Raw genomic sequence first — 15794 nt, 5'->3', positions numbered from 1 at the left:
TACAGAAATGGCAACACCATGTCAGCTTTCTTGCCTCTGCTGCTAGAGAAAATAGCATTAAAAAATAACACAAAGAGACAGACACACACAGTCACGGCAAACTCGGAACAATTATTAAATCAATAAGCACCTGAAGGGCTTTGTTACTCACCACTTAACCCCTCGTGTCCCCACCCGGTTCAGTGTTGTGAAACACATGCCAAGTGTGGTACACAGAAATCCTAAATGAAACAAATGGATGGTGCCTTGGGCTACAAGAGCACCATTCACATCCGATTTTATCATTAGCTGTCTGGAGAATAAAGAAACCAACAGCAACAACAACAAAAAAATCGCTGCCTGGGAAGAATCCTGATCTAAAATACTATGCCATGTGTTTAGTCCAGATACTAGCAGACGCTAAAATGCATGCTGGTTTCTCACCGGTGCACAATAACCATTGCTTTCACAGCCAGAGAGCTTGATGCTGCCCCCTTCATTAATAGGTCTCTGCTCCAAGTGCATAGGTGCTGCTGAAAAGTGTTTCAGGGAGGCAGGTGCAGGATCAGAGCCCTCAGCAAAGGGGACATTACTCAGAGAGATGGCAAGTACACAGAGCCACAAGTGACCAATTTGGGGGGTGGTATTGGTGCATGCTGTCAAGCTTGTCTTGGTGGAAACACCAGCTAAATTTCAGAGGTGCTGGTATGGAGACCTTCAGCTTGGCAATCCCAATGGGGAGACTGGGAGATGAGATCATGCCATGGTTAATGCCCTGCTTTTCCTTTCCAGTGCAGTGCCTTGGACGGTGCCTGTCCACTAAGCTGTCAGGATGACGTAAGTTGCCCAGATTTCTTCTCTGTACCTGTGGTGGGTGAGATTGACTACCTACTCTGTGGGGATCTTTGTCTCCCAAAAAATCAGGTATTGCCCATCGTCTCCTCACAAGAGATTGCACAGCTGGGGCAGGACCTCATGGTGTTGAGACAAACCTGCAGTTCAGGACTTCCCCTTAGCTGTGAGATGAGCAGGAGCATGGGGATTCCAGCCAGTGACTCTAGGGAGAGTCCATCTCCTCTAAAGCTGTCTCACTGGCATCCCAGCACTGCCAAAGAGAGTGGCTGTCAGCATGACATGCACGCTGGACACCCCACTTTGTATTTCCTCCACGGCTTCAACCTTGGCCTCAGGCATATCTGGGACAGGAGCTCCTCTGCCCTGGAGAGTGGGATCACCAGAGAATTTTCCTTCTCTGTTCACATAGGACTTCCTCTGCATCCCAGTGAGACCTGAAGGTTTTCATCTAAACTCTTTGCCTCCATTTCCTGCTCTGCAAAATAAAAATAAGACCAGCACTGATAATACTCAGCAGTGAGGAGAGGGTTGTTTCTTGAGTGGTTATAAAACTGAAGTCTGAAGATGGAAAGCATTAGATACCATTTTATTAAAGAGAAGTACTCTCCAAATATCCTGTCACTTCCTGCAGGATGTATCGTCTTCTTAAGTGTGTCTCAGAGCCTGCTAGGCCTGCACACAGCCCCAACAAGGGACAATCTCTGTCACAGGCAGCTCACAAAGTAAATACCTCATAATGGAGGCGGAGAGGGAAAAGTCAATTGTCTAAAACCAGTGGTAGCTGAGCTGTGGGGCTAAGCCTGGAAATGCCAAGGCTGTTGCCATAAGCACAAGCCCACACCGCTCCATCCTGCACGCAAACAGACAACCATGGAAAAAAGCTGTCTTTAATGTTGCTTCTCTTTCATCTCTGCAGATTCTGAATTGCTTCCTCATTGATAATAACGGCTTTATACTTGTTTCCAAAAGACCTGCAGAGGTAAGAGGGCATAAGAGAAGAAGGAGAATGTGCTTAGCTTGTTCTTAAATAACCCCCCAGAGCTGGTTAAAACAAATGAAGTTCAATTGTGTAACAAGGGTGGCGGGGGTATAATTAAATTCAGTTGTGTAGGGAGGGGGAAGCCTCTCGGCAGAGTGACAGCACATCCTAGGTAAGGAAGGAGTTTGCTGTGATAAGGAAGGAACTAGTCAAAATATCTTTTTATCAGAAGTAAGGAAATTAGACTCCTTTCCCTTGGCACAAATGCTACTGAAAGATGATCTGAGACGGTCCCAGAAGGCAGGTGTGCCATGACAAGGGAGGGGAGGGGAGGGGAAGGGGAGGGAGGGGAGCATGCTTTTGAGCACCTCTGAAGTCAAAGCAGGCATTCTTCAGGAAAGGCAGCTGAGGGCACGGTAAGAGCAAAATGCCAAAGGCAAAAAGGAAGACGAAATCATTTAAGCAAATTGGAAACAGGAGCACACGTGAAGAGCTGAAGGATTTACTCACAGACGTGAAAGGAGTAAGGAAAAAGACTCCGAATAGTAATAAAAATACAAGCAACAAAAATTACTTCCTTTCCTCCTGCTGCCAGCACCTCAGTGACCATTTCCAGGGAGCTGAAGGGGCACAGTTTGTGATGTGACATCCAGTGTTGCCTGGGTAGAGTCAACACTGCCAGCCACTGTGTGGTTTAGCTATACTTTTCTGCTTTCCAGTAAATTCACTAGAGAGCTCTTTGTTGCAAAAAAAGAAAAGGCCATAGATTTGAGTGTCAGAAAGCGATGTGTTGGAACAGTCTCATAAACTAGAAAGCTGTAAGTCAATAGCAAGAGTGGGCCTATAGAAAAAATGGGAAATGAAGCAGTTTTGTTACTGACAGAAGTGTGGAGTTTCGTTAGAATTGCCATAGTACTGGAGTTAACAAATACTGTAAGCGTATTTCCGAAAGGCAGTAGATCTGATCCCAGAAATTCCTTTCTTCAAGATGTGACAAACAGGTTGAAATGGAAATTAAAAATAAAGTAACAGAACACCCGATGGATGTGATTGGGACAAGCAGCACAGTTTCCATAAAGGAAGAAAACCTATCTTATCAGCTATAGTTCTTCGAAAGTGTGAGTAAATCAGGAGATAAGGGAAAATGGATGACCTACTGCATTTCAGTTTTTCTAAGAGCCTTGAACAGACTCCCTTACAAGATGCTGTTAAAGAAGTTCTGGTTAAAGAGTGAAGTGTGAAGTAGTGGCATTGATCTCAAAGTAGATGGGACAGAAAAGAAAGAAGAGGAATTTTTAGATGGATATTTAGATGGAAAACGTCAGCTATATGAGTCCCGTGGTTTTCCATCTGGACTTGTGTTGATTAGCGTATTCAGAGTAGGCTGACAAAAGAAAAAGGTGAGATCGTGAATTCTGGAGGCGCTAAACAGTAAGTTCAGAGAGGCCAAGATGAGAACTGTTGAGGCTCATAAAGCAAAATGACTCACCAACATAGCCGTAGCAGTGGGTGATACAGACAGATATCAAGGGACGCATATTCCAAGGACCCCCATTGCATTTTCAAACGCGCTTTACTGAGTCCTGTGGCATGTGTCCATAGGTAAAGGTGACTACACCCTTTAGGTACCACGTCTACTGTTCATCCTCAGCAGCCGCCCTCCTGGGTTTTATCTCAGTATTCTTTCTGCACCTTATGGAAAATGGATTTTTCAAAAAGCTAATTTCTGAAAGATCTGACTAGCAGAATCATAGAATCATAGAATCTTCATGGTTGGAAAGGACCTTTGAGATCATCAAGTCCAACCATACACACACACAAAAAAAAAACCCCACCAAAAAACCCCTTACAATCTCTGTCACTAGAGCATGCCCTGAGGTGCCACATCTAGACGTTTCTTAAATACCTCTAGGGGTGGTGACTCAGCCACCTCCCTGGGCAGGCTGTTCCAGGGCCTGACCGCTCTTTCAGTAAAGTAATTCTTCCTAATATCTGATCTAAACCTCCCCTGCCGCAACTTCAGACCATTTCCTCTGGTTCTGTCATTATTCACCTGGGAGAAGAGGCCAACACCCACCTCTCTACACCCTCCTTTCAGGTAGTTGTAGAGGGCAATGAGGTCTCCCCTCAGCCCCCTCTTCTCCAAGCTAAACATGCCCAGCTCCCTCAGCCTCTCCTCATATGACCTGGTCTCCAGACCCCTCACCAGCCTGGTAGCTCTCCTCTGGACACGCTCCAGCACTTCCATGTCCCTCTTGTACCGAGGGGCCCAGAACTGAACACAGCACTCGATGTGAGGCCTCACCAGTGCCGAGTACAGAGGCACGATCACTTCCCTGCTCCTGCTGGCCACGCTATTACTGATAACAAGCCAGAATGCTGTTGGCCTTCTTGGCCACCTGGGCACGCTGCTGGCTCATGTTAAGCTGGCCGGCCACCAGCACCCCCAGGTCCTTTTCTGCTGGGCAGCTTTCCAGCCACTCCTCCCCAAGCCTGTAGCGTTGCTTGGGATTGTTGTGACCAAAATGCAGGACCTGGCACTTGGCCTTATTAAACCTCATACAATTGGCCTTGGCCCATCGATCCAGCCTGTCCAGGTCCAAACATGGCATTATACTGAATTTGGGTATATTATAAACATTATCCACATGCCTCCAAGATCAGGCATTTTGGCAGGCACAAGAGCTGTCATCTCCTCGAGCTGTTACCTCCCCTGACCTCGGAGAGTTCACCACTACTTTTCTTCTGGTTTCTTTATCTTCCTTCAGTTACTGCTTTTATTTCCTAGTGGCACCATGAGTGTCCACACTGTTAAACTCTACAGAGAATTCAAGACAGCAGCATCAGCATTAAATCAATACCCTGGGTTTCATAGCCTGGCTACCTGAATGTTCCTGCGTGGGATCACTTGCTGCTAGGTGGCCTTCCCTGCCTCATCCCACATTCTTCCCTCAGTGCATCCTTTAACGTACCGCAAAAAAAAAAATAATCCCGTAGCTGGATTTTTGTGGGGTTTTTGCCTTTCTGGAGAAGTCAGCTAGTTTGCTGCCCTCCCTCCCAGCCTCATACCTGACACCAGGACCAGCACGAGTGTCTCAGCTGCGTGCGTCAGCATTCCAGCCCAGCGGCAGGGAGAAGGGCAGCCTGCCTGCACACTGCCTGTTCTGCCCTGCCGGCTGGGATTGGAGGGAGCTTATCAGATGCTGAAGGAGTGAGGGTGCACGGTGCCATCCGCCCCTGCTGTGTCGCACAGCCTGAGGTGGCTCCAGCACGATCAGGGCCCCACATGCATCCCTGTTTCCCCAAGGAAGGCAGACGAGGAGCTTTCATGCCCAAAACACCTGTTTCCCAGGGCAAAGTGCAAGCTAAGAACAGCAGAGTGGTGCCAAAGTGCCTGTGTCCTTACAGCCCCTGGGCAAGCAGCTGGTGCCAGAGACCCGCTCGGGGGGCTCTGAGATGTTTTGCTCCATCTGCTCGCTCCCTTGGGGCTGAGGTGCTTTATGGTGCACTCAGCCTGCTGCCTGCCCAGGGCTACCTGCTGCCCACACCTCCTTCCCTGGGTGACCACACTGGACATCAGAGAGGCTTCATGCAAATTCAGGGTGAGGACAGCTTGGCTCAGGCTCTGACCCCCTCCACCCTTGGGATGGGGGATCAGCTCTAATAACCTCTGCCTGAAGGTGGCAGGAAGCTTATGGCAGCCAGAAGCCACCAAGGAAGAAAGAGGGACTCAGGATTTTAATAAGCGACGAGTTGGAAGCTCCCTGCAGGATTAATTGGGGAAGAATGGGTAATCTCTTAACTCAGGCTAATCCCCCCATCCAGACTCATCATAGAGCGAACGAAAAGTTAATAGCCAGAGTCAGGAGAAGGGAGTGGGTAAGGAGGACCAGAAGATCTAGGGCAGGGGAGGAAGGGAAAGTAAGTGGGAGGCCCAGGCTGTGCTGCAGTGAGGGCTGCCCCACGCTATATTTCTGCCCATGTTTGCAGCCATGGCCCCACGACTGCTCCTGAGGTTTTCACCACCTTTCGCTGCCAGCCAGAGGTACAGCTGCAGATCACAGGTCTGGAGGTCCCTCCGCCCACTGGCATCCAGATGTCCTCTCACTCGCTAAACCTCTTTCTCTAGGACTGTTGCCTTCTCCCTGAGGCATCTTACAGGGTATGCCTGCAAGCTCTGCCCAGGTGGGACTCCAAGGACAGGGTACAGGGTGACAGCTAAAAGGCCAAGATCCCACCAGATGCTGTGGAAAAGTAGGGGCTGGCTTTCATTGAGCCACACTGCCCGCTTGGCCAAACCCTGTCCCATTTGGCAGGTCTCATTTGTCTACAGCTTTTGTGTGTACCAAAAGTGCAAATTGCTCAACGAGCCAGCAAAACATGGACAGATACGTATCTGTGAGCAGAGATGTACCTTTTGAGCCATATGTGTGCTCCGGGATGCAGCTCTTTTCCACGCATAGCCTGCGTATGTACTTGTATGCTCTCAACTGCAGGGGGATGTGACACAGCATGTGTCATGCAGGATGTCAGAGGCAATGCTTTGTGCTGTGAAACTCTGGAAGTGCAAGGGCCTGTGGAAATCTGCCCAGAGCTGGGAGGTAGGAGAAGCACGGCAAAGGGATGTCTGGGAGAGCGGCAGCCAGCGACAGGAGGAAGCAGGCTGCAATGAGAGCTGCTTTGCAAAATGTCACTTCAGTACAGGACTGCTTTGGTTTCTGCCAAGTGATGCTTTCCTGTGTTACTATCTGCACAGGGCACCTGAAACAGCACCAAGCTTCGAATGTCTGACTCCGTGTTAAAGGCCAGTTTGCTGATGCTTTTCTGAACACATTCCCTAGGCCTTACTCTCAATTACACTAACAGCGCCTCATACTTGCACCTATAGGAATGACATCCTACCTGGAGAAATTTGGTCATGCATCAGCATCTCTGGACAGAGTGGGCCCCGTTTATAGTCCTGTAGTGACCCCCCTGCCCTTGCCACACCGGCTGCAGCTTGCCCTGCGTTAAATCCCACGGCTCGGGCTCCTGCCGGGACTGCAGACTGGTATTAAATGGAAGCAGCTGGCCTCCTCGCCACCCTAATCAGATTGAAAGAGCGAGGGAGGTGAAAAAAAGTTAGCGCTTGCTCAGACACATTTGACTATGTCTGAGACGATTACAACCTAGATGCTCGAAAGGGAGTTGATGTTATGTATCGATTTATACAGCGAAACGCCTTCTAAAGCCTGTTGGGAAGAGGCTCATAACCACGTAACACTACTGTTAGGTGATTACCATATGATCTTAGGCAAATCTGCCTAAGGGTTTGGGGTTTTTTAGTGGAAATGCCCCACTCAAATAAATGAAGTCATCTGTCGTCTGCTAATACGTGCTAAATGACTGCTAGCCTATCAGTGGAAAAGTAAAATGTCTCCCCAAACTGTGTGAACACTTCCATAACATATGGGAACTATTTACTGGGTTAAGACCCGTGGGCCAGGAAAATAGACGGAGGACAGCTTGTATCTCCATTTTTATTATTTACGAGTATTTTATTTACTTGCTTGCAAACAAAGGAGCGGACTTGGCAGATTTGAAGCTTTTTTTCAATAGATTTGTCATGGTTTAGTAATCAGGCTTGCCAGAGCTGTTGTTTGTTTGAAGAAGGCTTTAGAGCAGTGGTTCCCAGATTTGGGATTGGGACTGTATTTGAGGTTATTGACTCCAAAATGTAAATGGGACCAGAGGGCCGCTAGCTCCACTTTTAGTCCAGGCATGGAAGTGGGATTTGGGGTGTTGCTCCCCAAATGCAACTTCTGCTAGGGTGGAGTCTGTGGTAGCACAGCCCTGGCTGTGCCAATGCCTAGTGTGTAAGGATGGGTCGGGATGTGTTGTGTCGTTTGGGTTACTGCCTGCTCGGAACTTGCACAGCAGTGAGTTGTAAAATTGTGTTTGCTACCTAAATAAATGTTTGTGGTGCACTTAGGCGTGGAGAGTCAGTTCGCCTAGGGCAGCAGGAGAGAAGAGATTTCTGAAGCCACTGCAGCCGCAGGCTAGCAGAGAGACTCAAGTGGAAGAGACTCAGGCATTCAGATCCGGAGAACATGGATTCACAAAAACCCACAGGAGAGCCCAGGCTCCCAGTTAATCAATGTGCCTGGGTCTCTGCAGCTTGAGAGTCTGCCTTTTTCTGTCACAAGCTGCAGGGACTTACGTGGGCTAAATCATTTCCAAGTGCGTTAGGAATGGTGCAGGATGCCCAGCTGGCGATGGGGGAAGTCCTCCCTCAAGCTTTCCAGCCCGCCAAAGGACAAAGCTCGGCATTACCTCCTTATAAAGCACTCGTTATGTGTAGTAGGCCTCCAGACAAACTGGATCGTCTGGAACCATCGAGCATTTGGAAATTTTACTGTTGACAGTTTATTCTGGGTTTTTTCCTTTCTTGTGCTTGCAGACTGGAAAATTTTTTGGTGCAGTGGATGGCTCAGTAATGACCCAGCTGCTAAACATGGGCATGTTCAGGCGGTAAGTGGGGGATCTCTGCGCTGTACTTCTCTTTCTTCAGCTGGTGTGTGGGTCAGAACATGTTGGTCCCCATAATCAGCATTTGAGGAGGAGAAAATGTACATGCTGATGCACGTGGCGCTCTTATTTTGCTACAAGAGCTCCTTTAGCTACCTGCCCCCTCCCCGACTTGCTCAGCCATCGCCACCACACACCCTGTTTCTCCTCATCTCCTGCTCTTCCACCTGCTGCAAAGCACTGAGAGAGACAGTTACTCCCGATCTCCGTGAGGCCAGAAAGCAGCTGCTCCTCTGTCTTTTCCAGGGCAAGATGCTATGGGAAACATTTCTTGGTGTTTTGAGTGAAGTGCTTCAGTTCCTACTGCCACTTGGAAAGCCTTTCTGTGAGCAGTTGTCTGAGAGCCCCTCAGATGTGGCGTTGCAGCTGGCTGAGCACATTTCTCTCTCTCCTAAAAATACCTTTGTTTGTCTCACCACTGCTCCAGACCATGTCAAAAGAGACCTCAGAGTTTCAGTGGCTTGAAAACAGGAACTAGGGGGACCTGAGGTAGATGATACAATTATAATTCTCCTGCTTCAGAGCCTGCTTTACTCACCATCTGAAATTAGGGCCATCTTTCCTCCTGCGCTGACCCACTTACATTAATCTGGAGCCTGTATTGCTCACTTTGCGAAATCCAGCACTGGCCAAACAGCAAAGACGCGCGTAAGCAGGCCACTGCTTTAGTTCTTCCATACAGGATTTTTTTTAGAATAAGTGGTGCACGCTGATGTGTGTGTCCTCTAGGCAGTTGCATTGCTTGGTTTTGACTGCTTGCTGGTTTTGTTTTGATTGCAGGGTGACCATGTATGATTATCAAGCAATGTGCAAAGTACCCTACCACCACCACAGTGGTGCCCGGCCTCTGCTCAGCGTACGTATCTGTCTAGGCTTGGCTGTGGAGGCTTTCTCCTAGGACGTCTCCAACACCTTGATGTAGCACGTTCCCTGAAAGAGCTTAGCAGCTGTTTGCTTTCAAGTGATGGGAATGTCCAGACTCATCTAAGGCAGATTTCTGAGGCAGTGATGGCCACTGACAGTGCCTTCCGATTTGGCCCTCTATTGGCATATAGGATCTGACGGAAAATTGGAAGGACCAGGGAAAGGACAATAACTAGACTATGCCAAGCTGCTTCTAAAAGCTGAGGAACCAGCTTACCGCTGAAATGAACAGAAATGCTTTTACAGGGCATGGTTTTAGTCAGCAGCTCAAAAAAGGAGAGTTGCAGTGTCTGAGAACAGAGCATCTGGGAGAAAGCTGTCAGCGTCTCAGGGAAGCATGAGTGGGCTTGGAGTAACAGGGAGAGGGGGTTAACGCTGCTGAGAAACGCTGATAGCCCAGGGCACGAGCTATCACAGTGTACAGTTTTGCCAGTACCCAGATGCAACCTCTCTTTAGTCAGATACAAGCTAATAATCCCGCTCTACCTTCCTAACCTGGCCTTGACTAGGCAGAACTAATTACTCAACACTCAGGCCACTTCAAACTAGCTGAAGCAACCCTAAGCAGGGGTGTGTTTATTGCTCTTATGATGGGGGGTTTTTTATACTTTAAAATGTGGTGTGCTGGAAGTACATAGTACAGCATAACGTGGTCAGCTTTCTCCAGTAAAAGAATTTTCAACAAAATCCTACTTTCTAATAATGTGTTATATTTTTTTAACACTCTCTCAGTTTTGGCAATAGCTATACTTAAGCTGGATAGATAAAATATTTTGATTGCAGTGAAAATATTTGCTTGATCATATCCTCAAGAATTTTGATGTCTGAAAGAAATGTAACAAAATATGGACTGCCAAGAACCAGGTGAACTGGGAAGAGAATAAAAGGGTGAGCATTCAGCCTTCATCTCTCCCTCTCTGCTCTTAGCAAAACCCTCCAAAAGGAAATGAAGAAAAGTCCATTTTTTGTATGTACCATTCAAAGGAAAAATCAGTCAAATTCCCAACCATCTATACATTTTACTATTTGCTGACTTATTTTGGTTGAAGGTATGTCAGCTAGCAGTAATGGAACATTATCTTGTGTCCTGTGAATGCTGCATCTGTTTTGGGTTTGAGGGTATAGGCATGATTATGAGAGGGAGAGATGAAAATTAGACATGGTTACCACGAAGAAAGGAAGCAGCAGGATCCTCTGCAGATGAACTGTCCCTGGGACAATGCTGGATTTCCAATTTGTAGCTGAAAAGCAGGAAGATGATAGAAGTCATGCCATCTTGAGGAAAAGCTGGATGAAAGCACAGTTAAGCATAATCAATCAGTGGCAGATAATACTAAATCCTGGGCAATGCTGTAGCTTGTCCCAGAAACACCACTTGCTATCAGAATATAAAAGCATCCTAAACTGGTGGTGTCCCATTTAGCTGTGTTTCTCTCCTGCTGTGAGCTCTCAAGGTCGTCCATACTGGAGAGAAATCATCAAGCAATTACATCTTCAAAGTCCTTCATACATTTGTGATAAACTCCCTGACCCTGATGGGGAGCGGGTGAGAAGATATTATTAGTAGCGAGGCAGTTCTGCTGGCTTTTGATGCATTTTGAACATTTACCAGTGATGCCCAGGCCTCGAATTTCCAGCCTGTCTTCAAGAGCTCTGATCAGTGGAGGGAATTGGTCTGAAACCTGGGGTCCTGCATAACAATTATAAACTCTCTGACCAGGTCCTTATGGTATTTCTCATTTCTTCTTTTGTTCTCCAGCCTATTTATGCCTTTCTAGCTGCAGTGAAATGGCTGATAAGTGATTTCCTCATGTGAGTACCAAAAGATGGGGGTGTTTGGGAGGCTCAGACCAACGGGGGTGAGAGCTGAGAAAGCTGCAAGCGGAGGCCCCCGCGTAGGGCGTTGCTCTCAGCCTTCTCCTGACATTCAGCTCAGCGCCTCGCTCCTGGGAGACAGAAAGCTATTACTATTCCCATTTTGCAAACAGAGAGGCAGAGGCCCAGAGTGGGTCTGGGATTTACCTGAAGTCACTCAGTACAAAGTGGCAGAGTCAGAAATAGGACTCGGGTCTCCCGGGGCCCCATGCGGATCCTTGATGCTAAGTCCTCTTGCCTGTCTCCTTTGCCCGTGATGAGCGAATGAGCACCTTCGCTTTGCCGGGGGCAAATGTTGAAGGAAGGAAGCCAGGGAGCTCAGGTCTGAACGACAGGCAAAGGAGGAGAGAGGGGAGGCCTTGAATCAAGCTCTGAATTCAAGCTCACCTCAAACTGCTGGGGGGAATCGGAGTTCAAGTTCAAATTAGGATGAAAGTGATGCTGCTCGGCTTGCCGGGTGTGCAAAAGGCAAGGTGTGGAAAAGATCCAGCTCCTAGGGCTTGAGCGTAATTCAGAATAATTCAATGTGATGTCCATGTAGCCTGAGTATGGGCTCCCCCATGGCCATCCATGCCTGCTCCTCGAGTGGGTCTCACAGTGACTGAATCCCCTCCCAGCTTCGGGGGCTGCCATACTCAGTCCTTCCTTCACTGGCAAGGCCCCCGCACAGTATGTACTTCAGGTAAAAGCCCATTCAGTTACTCCACAGTCCAGATCCCATGATACAAAGCTACACTCTCATCATGCAGAGAGGAAAGAAAAACAAAATTGAAAAAAAAAAAAACCTCAGACTTCCACTGCCAGCAAATTCATAGTAAACATTTTAGAACTGATACTCGCCGGGTGATGGGGCCATCTCCTTGACACCTGCATCCTTCCAGGCTGCTGAAAAAGCATCCTCTGTTCTTGCTCTTTTGACAGCTTCCTTTTGGAGTTTAACATGAGTAGCTTCTGGCACTCAGACAACTTGGCAGATGGTGAGTACACAAGAGTCCAGCCGCCCCATAGCACATGAGTGTTACAGCCACTGGTGGCAGAAGAAGCTGGATGGGGAAGCCTGGCCTTGCACGAGGAGCCTGCCATCTGCCCCACCACCTCTCCCTCCACGGACGCTGGAATCCAGCTTCCAGGTCCCGCCACCACCCCATCTCCCCTGACTCTCACCCCCATTTCATGGTGCCACAGCACTGGAGGGGTCAGGGTGAGGTGTGTGCGGCTTGGAGCATGCTGCTTGCATTCCTCTGGGTAACTGCCAGGGTTGGGGGAGGCTCTTCTTTCCAAGGAACCCCACCCTACATGCAGTGGGATGAGAGAGACCATCAGCTGCAAAGCCCTTCAGTTGGAAAGACTCCCTTCCACTCTTTCTTGAGGGTGGCCTACAGGACAGGACAGAGCAGGGCTGGAGCAGCAGGTTCTCCGGAGCCTAGCAGGGGTCCCAGAAGCTAGCCAGAAACCTGTAAGGTTCCATAACACATCGAGGGTCTTCACTTGCCCACTGGACCCTCTGGAAGAGAGAAGACGATGGCACATGGTACTGCACAGCAGCTGAGTGCAGCAGAGGGGTATGTCTGGGCTGAAATCCAATGACCTGCCCTGCTAAAAACATCCCGGGAGTCTCTCCCATCCCATCCCTGCCCCGCAGGCAGGAGGGATGTTAATGGCCCTGAGGCGACCCGAAGGGAAAGTTGAGGAGTGCTCTGTGCAGCCATGTAGGTGCCATTATTACATCCTTGCTAATTATTCAGCACTAATGGTGCTTTTAGCGGACACAGGGGTACCTTCCCTGCTAACTGTGGGACTGAGTCTTCTGCACTGAACTCTCCTGGAATAATGGGGAAACAGTCATTTTTAGAAAGCAAAATTTCCCTCTGGTCAGAGAAACAGCCCAATGTCTGCGTACTGTTTAGGTCCCGCTCACCTCCTCCAAAGGGGATCGCCAGGGATGGCGGTAGTAGTTGCAGCCATCCTCTGTGTGTTCCTGGCTTCAGCTTAACCCACATCAGGGTAATGGGAGTGCCCCACACAGAAATGGGTGGGGAAGAGTCAGATGAGCAAGTGCAGTCCTTGAGGCAGGGCAGGAGGGACTGCTCTTTCTGGAGGACAGACCGAGCTGGTGTTCCTGCAGGGAGCCGCTGTGGAGGCTAAACGGCTGCAGTTTCATTTAGTCTGTTGAGGAGATGTGAGGAAAAAGAGAGGGGGGTTCTCCCTGCTGTCCTGCTTATCACCATTTCCTTTTGTGCTTTCTTCATCTCTCTCCTGCATCACCTCCATGACTGCTGTGTGCAAATCCACCTCTTCGCTGCGCTGCCATCATGTGAAACTGTCACGTGGCTCCATCTTCATTGTGTGTCTGTGTGTGTCGTACGACTTTTCCAGCCAAGGCTGTCTTCCATCACTGTAAGTACAACCACTTAGCAGTGAAAAGAGGAGGACTTAGCTAGAAATCCCAGGCTGGGAAAGACTTTGGACAATGGGGAACCTGCAGAAAAGTGTGACAGGGACAAGGCAGTGCCTGTCTCTATTTCCCTGCACTGCAAAGAAAGAAGTGATGCTGTTGCTCCTTTCTCTGGCTGAGCTGGTGATTGAAGGTCTGTCACTGAGAAGTGAATAAAAGAAGGGGACACACCAGCCTCCTCAGTGACTGCGGGCACAGACAAAACCATCACTCGTTACTGTGGCATAGGTGGGCCCGCAGCCTGTGTACCATGGCACGTCCTTCACTTTGGTCCCCGGTGGCACCCTTCTTTTCAGTTGTCATGCCAAAACCAAAGACCAACCTGTGCCTTCTTGCAGGAGAAACTATATGGGTCTCATTGACTTCAGATATTAAGAGGCAACTTAAGTCTTCTTTTCCGCACCCCATGGCTTAGCTCCTTCTGATGAATACCAGCCCAGCTCCAGGATAATGCAGAATTACTTTCAAGCAGTTCAACTGATAAGTATATGCTCTAGCTCATAAATCCGCTCCTACAGGCAAGTTAGAAATCCCTCCAAGACAGAGTCCAGACTGTGGCTGTGTTTGTATCTCCCTGCTTCCATATCTAGCTTGTATTCGTTGATTTGCTCTCTGCCCAGCGAGACGTATGTGTGAGACAGAGATAGAGAAACAGAGACAGTTGGAATGTGTCTTACTGTATGAAGAAGAGGAAGAGAAGGAGAGTGTGGCGATGGATTGAAAAAAATGAGTGTCCATATGTGGGGGAGGGAGTAGCAGGGTGGAAGAATACTATTGGGGCTGGGAGAAATGGATTGCACATGTTGTTAAGAATGGGCTGTAGGTTTTTGCCAGAGATGTTAACATTTTCTTGACTGCCTGCCAATGCTGGTGTATGCAAAAAGTACGGAGAGAAGGAGACATTTTGTGAGAGGGAAATTGAGCACTCATTTATTCAGGGATATGTGCAGAGGAATTAACGGTCGGGGATCTAATGCTCACCTTTGCCTGACTGTGAACCTCTGGCTCTGCAGCACTGCGCCTGTTTCTGCTTCCCAAATTCTCTTGCTTTCTGGGAAGGTGAGACTTGCTGTTGGACTATGGGCATGATATATTCAGACTGCACTCATCACGCAAATCTGCTTTTCAGAGGTGGTGAGAAGACATGTTTGCTTCCACAGATTTTTCACTGCTCTCAGCATCTCATTCCTCTCTCTGTTTGTAAGGGCTTCTGCTTTTATGGACATCACCACAGGTTTGAAAGCCTTTAATTAAGCCAAAAATACTTCCAGCCAAGGCACGCAGCCTAGAAAGGACTATTCCTACAATTCTGTAGCTCAGAAAAGTTTCTTTTTGACTGCATGGTAATGTACACAGAGGGTATTTTACAGGATAATTTATTAAATTCTGTGTTTTGTATTTGTAACTAAGTGGCAGATTTTGTGTCTTGAGTCCCAGAGTAAATCCACTGACTTGGGTGCAGTTATCCATGATTTATGCTGGTGGGAAAGAGTTCACAGTCTGGGCTGTATAGTTCATAACAAAGCGTGGCGGCTGCCTTTGCTACTCAGAAGGATTGGTTGCCAAATGTCTGACAAAGTCTTTCTGGAAGCGCAGATGGTAGCAACGATGGCCTGGAATTAACTCACTCTTTGCTATAAAGTTTGCAATTTGTTATCAGCTCCTCTGGCTGTTTACTAATCCCTGACCCCCAGACTCTCAGAGCGCTGATAACGTTTTGATGTCCGGCATGTGCAAGCAGAGGCTCAGCCCAAGCGTTTTGCTGATGATGTACGTGCCACTGGGCTCCCCTGAACTCCTCGATACTGCTGCAGCGGCACCGCTTCCAAGCAAATTAAGTGGCAGTAGGCTTAAGCATAATCTCTGTCATGGGTCTTGCCTCCGTGCAGAAGTTAGGAGATTTTAAAGTGGCTTCTCTTCATTTAGCCTGTGCCAAGAAACTGATTTAAGATGGTCTGTGTGGGGGACTTGTGCCAATTTAGCAGAGTTTAAAAATACAGCTTGGTGCACATGATGAGGTTAACCCAGAGCAAGTCAAATTGCAGATGTTCGTGAAAAGCTCAAACAGAAATGCAGCTTCTGTTCGTGCCTTAGCCCACACTGCCAGTGGCAAAAGTGTCCCTGAAGGGACTAAACCCGGTGCACTTCCCACCGCTTGCC

At 48.4% G+C, this 15794-nt stretch overlaps 1 protein-coding gene and 1 pseudogene across 1 annotated transcript in view; one reads left to right on the top strand and one right to left on the bottom strand.

Annotated features, from left to right (window-relative positions):
* The window catches only part of CACNA2D4 (calcium voltage-gated channel auxiliary subunit alpha2delta 4), a 132408-nt gene that overhangs the window by 106899 nt on the left and 9715 nt on the right, over window positions 1-15794 (top strand). The window contains exons 30-36 of the mRNA XM_074584261.1: window positions 772-816; window positions 1751-1813; window positions 8253-8323; window positions 9161-9236; window positions 11064-11116; window positions 12101-12156; window positions 13556-13576. Of these exons, the coding sequence (XP_074440362.1) occupies window positions 772-816; window positions 1751-1813; window positions 8253-8323; window positions 9161-9236; window positions 11064-11116; window positions 12101-12156; window positions 13556-13576 (385 nt within the window). The remainder of the gene's footprint in view (window positions 1-771; window positions 817-1750; window positions 1814-8252; window positions 8324-9160; window positions 9237-11063; window positions 11117-12100; window positions 12157-13555; window positions 13577-15794) is intronic.
* LOC141738006 (uncharacterized) lies at window positions 13999-15104 on the bottom strand (annotated as a pseudogene).

The sequence above is a fragment of the Larus michahellis genome, chromosome 1 (genome assembly GCF_964199755.1).
Source record: "Larus michahellis chromosome 1, bLarMic1.1, whole genome shotgun sequence".
Lineage (NCBI taxonomy): Eukaryota > Metazoa > Chordata > Aves > Charadriiformes > Laridae > Larus > Larus michahellis.
Note: the sequence above shows the minus strand (reverse complement) of the source record. Positions and strands in the feature narration are given on the sequence as shown.